The 11,363-nt window shown below is 37.1% G+C and overlaps 1 protein-coding gene across 3 annotated transcripts; it reads left to right on the top strand.

The window, feature by feature from the left end:
• Positions 1 to 71: 71 nt before the first annotated feature.
• On the top strand, positions 72 to 9,568 carry il20ra (interleukin 20 receptor, alpha). Of its 3 annotated transcripts, none has more exons than XM_044106347.1 (8): positions 72 to 297; positions 931 to 1,061; positions 3,552 to 3,675; positions 3,820 to 4,028; positions 4,170 to 4,345; positions 5,348 to 5,492; positions 6,558 to 6,694; positions 6,790 to 9,568. In XM_044106347.1, the coding sequence occupies exons 2-8, from the start codon at positions 1,013 to 1,015 to the stop codon at positions 7,864 to 7,866; spliced, it is 1,917 nt and encodes a 638-aa protein (XP_043962282.1). In that variant the 5' UTR covers positions 72 to 297; positions 931 to 1,012; the 3' UTR covers positions 7,867 to 9,568. The 3 variants fall into 3 exon arrangements, with proteins under 3 accessions (XP_043962282.1, XP_043962283.1, XP_043962281.1); XM_044106348.1 differs by lacking the exon at positions 72 to 297 and adding an exon at positions 634 to 813; XM_044106346.1 differs by lacking the exon at positions 72 to 297 and having other exon boundaries at positions 634 to 1,061.
• The last annotated feature ends 1,795 nt before the right edge of the window (positions 9,569 to 11,363 follow it).

Consider the following 11,363-nt stretch of genomic DNA (forward strand, 5'->3'; position numbering starts at 1 on the left):
GGCGGTTGCAATTAAAATATTGACCACAGGTGTTAGAGGCCATTTACTCACTTTCTATTATGATCTTAATTGTTTTAATTCATAGCAATTCAAATTTAATTTGTAGCTCAAGTTGTTTGAACTGTGAAGTTTTTGTCTGCACTCATCAGTTCTGCTTCATGCGTGAAGCTGCTCAAATGTAGGCCGAGGAAAATGAGAAAAACGATTTTGTTTTTTGTTTTGTTTGTTTTTTTTATTCAAAGAGTATTGGATAATGTGCCTCCACCCACACGGTCCATTTTCCATTGAAGATTGAAGGTGAACAGTACACATATGCCTTAACTAAAATCTATTAATTTCTGCAGAGACAATATTCCTCAGGACATAGTTAATAATATCTAAGAATTAAAAATAAATATTTTTAATTTAATTAATAATTAAAATCTGAAATTCATATATTAGGATTTATAATGCATAAGAGTTTCGAGTTATAATTTAGAAAGATTTATGATATATTCTAAGTGTTTTTATCTAGTTATTTTTGAGGATTATTTGTGTCTGTCCGTGTCTGTTCACACGTGGATTTGTTGACCTTAGAGGGAAGAATAATCTTTGGGGAATTTTTGCTGTAATGTTTCATAACAAGGGCAGTAAATGTGTCGGCTGTAAAACCCTCTCTAGACGGAAGTTCAGAAAAAGCAGCATTGCTCAGTAGGAGAAGGTCTGATAGCTCAGGGCTGCACCTGCTCAGGTGTTATGTGCACAGACGAGTGAGGCCACATTCCTTCTTCCGAACACGGAAACGTGTTAGCGTAAATCATTGATTTTTTTCAGGTAGACTGGACAAACAGTGGGAACTACTCTCTCCGGGACAAACCTCTCTTTATTTACTCATTTTTTTTTATTTTTGGAAATGTTTATTCGTCTCTGCTGATTTCTTTCAATCCTCAGGGGAGAGGTTGTCCCAGGACAGGTGTCTCACCCGGGAAAAACCCACTGGTTTCTCGGGAAAACATGACCTCTCCGGACCAAGATGTGGACTAAGCTCATTTTTGTTGCCCTTTTTCTTCTGCGCTGCGCAGGTAAGGCTGCACGGATTACAACGGGAGATACTAACTAATTGTTGTTTTAGGTCTGTTGGTTTGGGCTTTTTCGTTTCTATAAACAATCTCCAGATTGAAAGGAAAAACTTACTTTAGAAATACTTCACACTCTAATATTTGTAGAAGCAGACTTAAACTCCGAAATAAATCTTATCGTGGCGTTGAACTGATTTACCAAGTATCAGTTCTGTTTTTATAGTTTAATGCTTGCTTAAATCAAACTGACATTTATAAGAGTATGCTCTATGAACGGTTATTACAGTTAACGATAAATCAGAATAGAAGGTGCACCCGCTTGAAGCGGGTGCAAGTAGTCAACAGATGCATTGACAGGATGCCCCTCAATGCAACTTGAGCAAATAAAACGCCCGGATGATTAATTAATTCCTCGTGCAGGGAACTAATGAATGATTAGTACAAGTTGCTTTGTTTTAGTTACTCACGTCTTCTGTTTAAATAGAAACAAGTTATATATGTATATATATTTTTATTATTTTATTTTTATTTTATTACCACTTTAAATGTTGATTATTTGTCCAATCAGATGGCCTGCATACTTTTTCCCCCCCACCAAGAAAATGTTCAATGCTCAGAATTAGAAATATTTTATGATGGAACTGCAGATTCTCTCATGAAATTAATAGATCTTGAAATGTTGAGAAAAGACTTAATAGTTTGAGTCAGTCAACCAAACATTTTATATAATATGTCAGAAGATCTGGAGGTTTTCAACATCACAGATGAAAGAAACTGCTTTCATTGGACAACAAAAAAGAGAAATATGTTAGGATTTGGTTTTGGGTTTTGTCATTTTTTTGTGCTCCTTAGTTTTTTCTATTAGTTCTGTCTTGTTCCATTTCCACTTCAGTTCTTCCTTAGCGAGTCTAACTTTGTTCTTGTTTCTAGTTATTCTTTGTCTCTATAGTTTATGTACGTTTCTTTAGTTATTCTTCAATGTTGGATTTATCTCCCACCTTCTCTCACCCTCTACTCAGTCTGCCTCCTGATCCCTTCTCCCATACCTGCAACCCCTTTAACAATTAGCCCAGTGCCTTTATCAACCTCCCCGTATTTAAGCACTTCATTGCTAGTCAGTATTAGCCGTTTCGTCTCGTCACTTTTCCCTGGTTTCCCCGTTATCTCCTTCTGTCGCCTGGTTGGCTTTATTTTTGATTATTTGTGTTACTCTGGCATCTCACTTTTTTTTCTAAGTTTACTTCTTTATTTTTACATTAACTCTACACAGAACATTATGCCTGCTGCATTTGGATTCACATTTAAAACACAAGACAAAATGTTAAAACTGCTTTCCATACAGGAGAACACTGTAATACAAACAAACTTTTGAATGTCTTAGACTACTTTTCAGTTTTTTACTACATTAAAGTAGGAATTAAATTTATATACAATGACTTCATGTGGGACATGGAAGAATTTCTTACATTATCACCCTTCCTGTTTTAGATTCACAATATAAAATAAGTGATAATTATTCACCACCTTCAAGTCAGTATCTAAGAGATGCACCTTTTCCTGCAATCGCAGCACTGAGTCTGTGTGGTGAGGTCTCAAGTCAGGCTTTCACATCTGGGCACTGCAATTTTACTCTATTATTCCTGATAAACTGTTCCAGCTTTGGCAGTTTGCGTGGGGATCGGCTGTGAACAGCCCTTTTCAAGTATTGACACAGATTATCTATCAGATTAATGTCTGTGCTTTGACTTGGCTGCAAACCATTTCACTGTACCTTTAATTGGATGCGTTGGGTCATAAAATAATGCTTTGTCTGATAGCAAAAAGGCTCCATTTTGTTCTCACCAGATCAAATAACTTTCTTCCACTTGACCGTGGAGCCTATAACATGTCTGTTGGCAAACTCTACTCAAACTGTTTTCTTCAACAGTTGCTTTCTCTTTGCCACTCTCCCATAAAACTTTGACTGGACAAAAGTTATGTGCAGAGTCTCTCCCATCTCAGCTGCTGAAGCCTTAAACTATTTCAGTATAGTCATAGGTGTCCTGGTGACCTCTCTCCCTGGTCTCTTTCATGCACAATCACTCCGTTTGGGAGAACAACCTAATCTAGGCAGATTTAAACATGCCCCATACTCCTTCCGTTTCTTGATTGTGGATTTAACTGACCTCCGGGAGATATTCAGGGCCTTTGAATTTTTTCTAATATCCATCTCCTGACTTATACTTTCCAATATCCTTTTCTTTGATTTACTTGGGGGTTTTCTTTTGTCTCAACGTTATAATGGTAGGTAGGAGTATTCAATACAGAATATCCCTTAGTGTCTGGGCAGATTATAGCAGTAGGCTTCACTTTGTTTCACAGGAAAAGTGTGGAGGTTATTAGCACTGTAAAATAATGTAAAAGCACCCTCAGGCATTATGTGCTATGTAACTTTATATGGAGCTGTGCTTTGCGTCTTTAGCAATCTGAACGTTTTAATCTGCTCCCTTTTAGTTTCCTCCTCTCCTCCCAAACCGATTAATGTCAGCTTCTCTTCCGTGAACCTGAGGAATGTTCTGCACTGGTTACCAGGAAACGGCACACCAGATGGCACACACTTTACTGTGCAATATGCCATGTAAGTTCATACTCAGTAAATGTACAATCAATAAACTGTGCGTGAATGTGTCCTTGAAAAGTAGCCTGTTTTCTGATCAAGCGTTTCAATGCTATGAGTTTCAGTTTTTGTTTTGCCCCTTGCGTGGACCTGTGTCTTTCACAGCTATGGAAACCCCTGGGAGGTCACAAAAGGGAAATGGAAGCACTGGAGAGCAGTGGACCAGTGCACCAATATTGTACGGACTTGGTGCGATCTGAGTGCTGAGACGTGGGATGAAGAAGAAAGATACTATGCCAGAGTTCGCGCATTGGGAAGAAAATCATCTTCAAAATGGACTAAGACAAACAAACAATTTGATCCAAAGTCAGAGAGTAAGTAAAACATACCGACTTGAGTAATTTTTGTTGTATCATTTGCAACAGGTATTTTAATCAAACTTTGCACATTTAGAAGACTAGAGTTAATGATTTTTGGATGATATTACAAAAAAAACAAAACATCTGTGTGTTTAGCAATTTTCGGCCCTCCACTGGTTTCTGTGGAAATAGAGAACAACAGTGCAGTTGTCACTCTAAGTGGGCCGGTGAGGTATTCGCTAAACAACCACACCCCAGCGCTTAACATGAAAACAATCTACCATCGCATGTCTTACAACCTCTCCATCTTCAGCACCCACCGCAATGAAGTGGTGAGTAAAAATATTAAATATGGTGATAAGAAAGTGAGGATGGCTGCACCACAGGATTATACACAACTGTTCAGTCATGTCTTACAAGTTCATAGGAAGATTATCTCAACATTCGAAACTCTTTCATGCTCAAGCATATACACAAAATAGCACTGGGGAAAAGTATAAATATAGATTTTATTTGTTTTTAACTCCTTTTAAACGTATCTGATGATCAAACTAAATTTAGCAGGAGACAAACCTAGTGAATACAAAACCTGCTTCCAGATGTGTTTCAATTCATTTAGGAAGGGAAAAAATATCCTAGGGAATCTGCCCCAGTGGGAAAAAGGAGTTGCCTTCTGACCTCAAGTTCAGAAACTAGTCCTGATGAGATTTTCTGGTAGAGCTCAGAATTTTTGTTCCTCTATGACAAGTCGTCCATGTCCTGCAGCAGCAGAGCAGCTCCTAATTACAACACTACCACCATGTCATATTTAGCTGTTGGTATAATGTGGGTGTAATCTGGTGTTAGTTTTGATGTAACTAGACGTACACTCTACAGAAAGTTCCACTTTAATCTTGTCAGTCCACTGAATATTTTCCCAAAATCCCTGGTAATTTTTGGAATGATTTAAGATAGATATTTTTGATCATCAGTAGTTTTTGTCTAGGATCTGTCCCACTAATGTGAATATTACCAGTTATTGACTTTGACTGAGCTCTGCTGGATTGGATAGCTTTTTCCTCCTGAATAAATGGAATGATCATCTAAATAAAGCATTCTGTATTTATTCAGTTTGTATTTATTCAATGTTTTCATAATCTGAAACATCAAATTCAGAAAATCAAAGTATAACATGAGAAATCTGTTTGGTAGCAATAACTTTTTTTAGTAGAGTAGGTAAAACAAAGAAGCAGCATCTGAATTACTACTTTGTCTTATTAAAAATTTTCAGGGAAGTTGTGACTATTATTTTGTAGCCCCAGCTTATCTATCTTTAACGATCCTTTGCTTTACAGCTTCATTTTCCAGTGGAGAACAACCTGTTCAAATATCACATGATGGACTACAATACAAAATATTGCTTCTCTGCCAAATCAAGATTCCTCTCCATACCACTGAAGTCCATGTCATCAGTTTGGCACTGCATAACCACGCCTCAAGGTAAAAACTTGTGACAAACATTTTATTGAAATACATTCTTTTGATTTGGAAAAGGTCGATTGGAAAGAATGCTACTGAACTAGATATAAAAACTGGAGAGTCATTCATTTTGTTTTTCATGCCAGAACATCCGGTTTAATTCAGCTGTATGAAAATGCTTTCTAGATCAACTTAGTCTGTATGGTGATATAGAGCACGAACATTGGAATCTCATTTGACTGGATGAATATAGGCCAAGGCCAAGAAAGAAAGATTTCTTGCTCTTTGGCAAAAACTGCAAAGTATTTGCAGTTTTATGTTTATGGAAACTGCAAATACTTTGGAATCCTGCAAGAAAATGGCGATCAGGAACAGGTTACACACTTTATTGTCAACCAAACAGATTCAGAAGAACAAACTGAATGGAAAGAATAAACAACAATTGGTATCATAGCCTCGCCACATAAAAAAACAAAGCACCACAGAAATGAAGACAGTATCCCGAGAGTGTGTTTTAATCAGAAGGATGGAGGCTAACAACCATTGACCTTCAGAGTCACCACTAAGGTATAAGAATGAAAAAGTAGGACTTAATCTGTCTAATTTGCGCTTGTGGTGATCAGATAAGGATTCATGACCAAAAGATTGAAATCCTGGCCACAAGTGCTTGAAATGAGCCTACTCCACTGGGTGGCCAGTCTCTGCCTTAAATACAGAGTAAGGCTCTCCCTCACCTAGATAAGCTAACTCACTGCTCCTCCGCATTGACAGTCCCCTGTTGAGGTGGTTCAGCCATTCGTTCAGGATGCTTACTGCATCTGTCCCTTTGGGAGTATTCCTGGCACATTCTATTGGGAGGAGACCATATGGTAGAACCAGATCATTATGGAGAGATGACATACCCTTCTGACCTTGGAAGGCCTTTCAATCCCTGTAAATGACTTGTTGGTTTTCGGTGGAAAGAGGGATGTCTGGGTTTCCCTCTTTTAACCCTTGAAACACAGTCTTGGATTAGTGGAAGAGAAAGGATGGATAAATGTACAAAATTGTGGAGTTTTATTGACTCTGATCTATTTCTTCCCACAGACCCTGTTATTATGCAGCTGCAGCGAGTGGTTGTGGGGATTGTTGTCCCATCGCTTTGCATCTGTATAATTGTGTTGGTCAGTTACCTTCTCTACAACTACCTGAGTGGGAAGGGACAGACAAGCCCACATATATTGGTAATTTGAATACATATTCATGCGCACAAAGGCATTTACACAATTAACTTGCTTGTACAATTTTGTCATGCCATGTCTTATTCTTCTCTCTCTAGAAACAACCATCTTTTCACCCATGTCCAGTTGTGTTCCTTCCTGATAATGCCACCCTGCAGCTAACCAGTATCATTCCCAATAAACCACCTCCTGGGATACAACCCTTCATTCCATACCCTTCATTGCGTCCCCCGAATCCATATACACCTCCGAGGTCAGATGTACAAGAACCTGAAGAACCCATTAATAATTTGTCAGATGACTATGCTGCTGTCATCTCTAAAAAAGTTAGTGGAGAGGACACAAGACAGAGAGAGTCTGAGGAAGGAGTTGCTTTGAATAACTTGAATGATGAGCACCAGAAAAATGCAGATTGTTACGAGAAGAAAGATGTTAAGATTAAAGATGATAATTCTTCTAGTGGGTACAAGCCTCAGGCTGAAACATTTGGGCAATCACCTACACAGACAGAGGTTAGTGCTTTATTGCAGAGTTTGCCATGCTCCCTAGGACGCTCTCTTTCACCATCACAAACTCGGGCACCAACCCAATCTAATCAGAGATCATTTAGTGATAACCAAACTATAGATAACAATATGGAGTCCTCAGCTTTGTGGTTTACCAAAAACCTACAAACTGGTACATTTAACGTCCATCTAAACCTACCATTGTTGAAGGAAGAAGAAAAGAGGGAAGAGATAACGGGAGGTGAGCAGAAACAAAATCAGTGTGAGAATGTTCCTCTTCTTTCTGAGTATGCCTCTCAGGTCATCCCAACCACGCCCACTGTCCACTCACAACGGTCTGACTGCTTGTCAGATGAATACGGTGCTCTGATTCAAGCTAAACCACAAATGTGTGGTAACTGGAATCCTGAGAAGGGGCAACAAATGCTGCCCATGCCAGGGATGACCTTTAACGTTAACGAAAGGTTGGGTGGCATGCAGCCTTCAAACAGAGGCAAAGAGGACAATATAGGAGGAACATTTGAGGGGATGTATATGACAAGGAATCACCTGAAGTTGGAAAATGTGCTTCTCAGACAAACAAGTAACGAAGAGGCTTGCGCACAGATAGAGGAAGAAACAGATGATATTCTTAGCAAATGGGATTTGGTCATCTCAAATGATGACTAGAAGAAATTAATGACTGCCAGTTTTACATACATTTGGAGTAGCGAGAGGGAAATTTTGCAACTGCAACTACAACCAAGAATTAGAGTAGTTTTCTTTATTTCTAATCTACCATAGTGCACTGTAAGGAAATAACCATTTTAATTGATTCCAACAAATCATATCTGCCAGGAAGGGACAGACAAGCCCACCTATATTGGTAATTTGAATACATATTCATGCGCACAAAGGCATTTACACAATTAACTTGCTTGTACAATTTTGTACAAAAATTTTGGTTTTAATAAGTGTCGGTAGGAAACAACTTGACAAGTTGTCAGTTGGAGACAAGAAACAAAAGCAGTTGCTCCTGCTTTTGTTTCTATTAATTGGAAAAATAACAAGCACTCTGAAACAAATCAAATCTCTCACAAGCTCTGTCATTTTACGGAAAGCTGACATTATGTAGGAGTAGTGTCAAATATGTGGTACTTTATTGTGTCATTTTTGTGTACAGCAACATCTCGAAGGATTTTCCCAGATAATTTTACGGTTGTTTTACTAGCTACACCAGCTGATTTTATATAACTGTGTACATCTTTATGCCGTTTACAAGTTTCAGTAACAGAAATAGTTGGACATCATTTTTGTTTAGTTGGAGAGTTAAATCATTTGATTCCAGTTAAAGCACTTGAAACTTCATATGTTATTACTGAATATCCTTTTTTTTAATCTATTGTTGGTAAATTTAGTGGAATATCTATGAAATTAATTCCTTATTGGTTTTAAATATTTTCTGATGATCAGAGGAAAACATGAGCTACTTTGTGCGTGTTAATTATTTCTACAGGAATATATAGCACTTTATTACTAAATATATCTTATGTTTACTCATGAAGTACTGTGTGGCACTATGTGTTAACTTTTCTTTCCTCACTATATAATGTTTTACTTTCTTTTCTTACAAAGCCGATAGGTTATTTTTATCAGCATTAATTGTGCTGCTATCTTGATTTTCTGGTTTAGGCCAAAACTTGTCTGGTTTATTTAGAAGTAAGATGTTCGTGTGAAGGTTTGTTTTCTCTGTGTCATTGCAAGTTGCCAGACTTCTTTACTTGACACAGATACTTCCTCATTCCATCACCATAAGTAGGCCCAACTAAAGTAGTATGATTACATACAACACTGTAAATACTTTCATCCATCCATCCATCCATTTTCTAACACCCTTGTCCCTAGTGGGGTGCCGGTGCCAATCTCCAGCTATTGTTCCAGGCGTAAATACTTTCAGTTTTCCTTTTTTGAGCTGTAATAGAAAAGATAACTTAAAAGTAGTTTGTTTTTTTTTTACTCAAATAGAAATGAAGGAAATCTTTATTTAATTGTATTATTGTTTCTGATTCTGTGCCTTGTTTAATGAAGCTTTTAAAATCTTTATACACTGCATTTTTTTTTTGGTCCTACCCTGAGAATAGGATATCAGGGAGGATCCAAGTGCTCTGCCATAATTTTTAACTCTTATGTCAGTTCTGATTCCCAGTTGGTTCATTTAGTTTCTGTTTTCTGTATTTGCAGAGTTAAAGATGACAAATTACAGGCTTTGCATGCAAACTCTGGGAATTAAATGAGGTCATGGTTTTACACTGATATGAATTTTTACATTGATGTGTATTTGTATTGAGAGAAATGACAGAATAAAAAATAAATAAACTGAATGTATTATATACTTTTGTTGTCAGTTTCTGTTAAGAGAGGGTGACTTTTTTCCTAACCTGGCTCATATTTTTATAAACATACTAAAATTGTCAAACAACTATTTGCATGTTAAGACAGTCTTCTGCTATAACTGTATGTTTAATAGTATTGTGCAGTATTCACTTTCTCATATGATTGTTTTGTTTATATGACTCAATTTGTTTTTATATTTGTATGTCAAAGAACATACAAATTAGTTTTGAAAAATATAATTAAATTCCTGCTGTTACTTTTTACATCAAAATATTGTCATATCTCTTGAAAGACAATATTTTTATACCTATTATCGCCCCAAGCTTTAAGTGGCAGAATTAAGAGTTGGGACATACATTCCCTAGCAGACATCGTAGTTTCTCTTTCTATTTGTTTCCATATTGAGCATCTAACTAGTAAATTAACAACAGCTGAATTTGAAGATTATTGTGTGAATTTAAAACGTGCCCTATTTCTCATAAACTAGGCCAGGGCCGGCCCAAGGCATAAGCAAACTAAGCAGCCGCTTAGGGCCCCAGAGCCACTAAGAGGCCCCCTCAGTGGAGCTGATTTTTTTCTCTCATTTTTTTTTTTTAAGTTATAATTTTTTAAGTTATAATATCAAAAACACACAATTTCACTATGAACTGATTTGTTTTTACAATAATATATCTTTGATAATGTATGTAGAAATTATTATTTTATTAATTAAAGAAAACAAATTAGTTGCTCTTGGGGCCCCCTGGTGGCCGCGGTAAGTACCGCACGTTTCGCCGGTAACTTGAGCTGCGTGTTATGTACAAAGCGCATCCAAAGGTCCAAAGCTCCGGTCAGAAGATAAGTAACCAAAACAATGTCTCAGTAAAGGACTTATCGTTCAGGGAGGGAAGGAAGAATAGAAAAAAGTCAAGATAAAGGTTTGTTTTAAAGTGCCTTGGTAATGTAAAAGATTTGTAAAGCTGCTAATAAAAAAATTGCTTGATAGCAACCTGGAACGGTCCAGTTCAACAGCCAAACATTTATGATATGGTTTTTGTGTTTGTGTGAAACTGAGTTTAAACTTTAAATGAGTTGATTCTCCTGCTAGGCTCTGTATATTTCTGAGGTATTTTTGGCTTCAAAACGGCATGTTTAATAATGTTTGATAACAATAATTAAAACTTCTCAATGTTTGACATTGTCTAGCAAAATGTTTTTACGTCAGGCTACGTAGCTGCTACATCGATGAGCTGCTCTATGCTATAGTTGGTGATAATATTGTTGTCTGCTGAGTATAATCATTTTGCGGCTAAAACAAACAATATTTTTACATCAATTTCTAAGTTATGTGAAACTTCTGTTAAAATCATTTGAAGGCTCAGAATCAGTCCAGTACCGGTACCGGTCCAGATTCTTAGAGGAGAAAGACTGACCTGGTATAAATTTAATTTTTTGCAGTAACGCTTAAGAAAAATTTATTTAATCAAAGAATGTCATGAATATGTGTGTAGGGCTGCACCGATTGCAGTTTTCTGGCCTATCCCTGGTTACCAATCTTTAAAATGCCTGACCTGCCCATTTTGATTTTGGCTGAAATTATTTATTTATTATTTTTTTTGTCTGAATTGTCACTAAATATAGCAAGAAAGTCACTGAGTTGGCAACAGTGGGGTGAATATTGCTAACTGCAAACGTGCAGACCTGGGTCGGTCTGTCAGTCACACCTCTCTCTGTAGAGCAGAAGAGGACAGAGACTGATTTTTAAACCTTTGCTAACGAAGATAAGATTAGGGGATAAGATGGGCATCTCATGT

The sequence above is a fragment of the Gambusia affinis genome, linkage group LG22, assembly GCF_019740435.1.
Source record: "Gambusia affinis linkage group LG22, SWU_Gaff_1.0, whole genome shotgun sequence".
Taxonomy (NCBI): Eukaryota; Metazoa; Chordata; class Actinopteri; order Cyprinodontiformes; family Poeciliidae; genus Gambusia; species Gambusia affinis.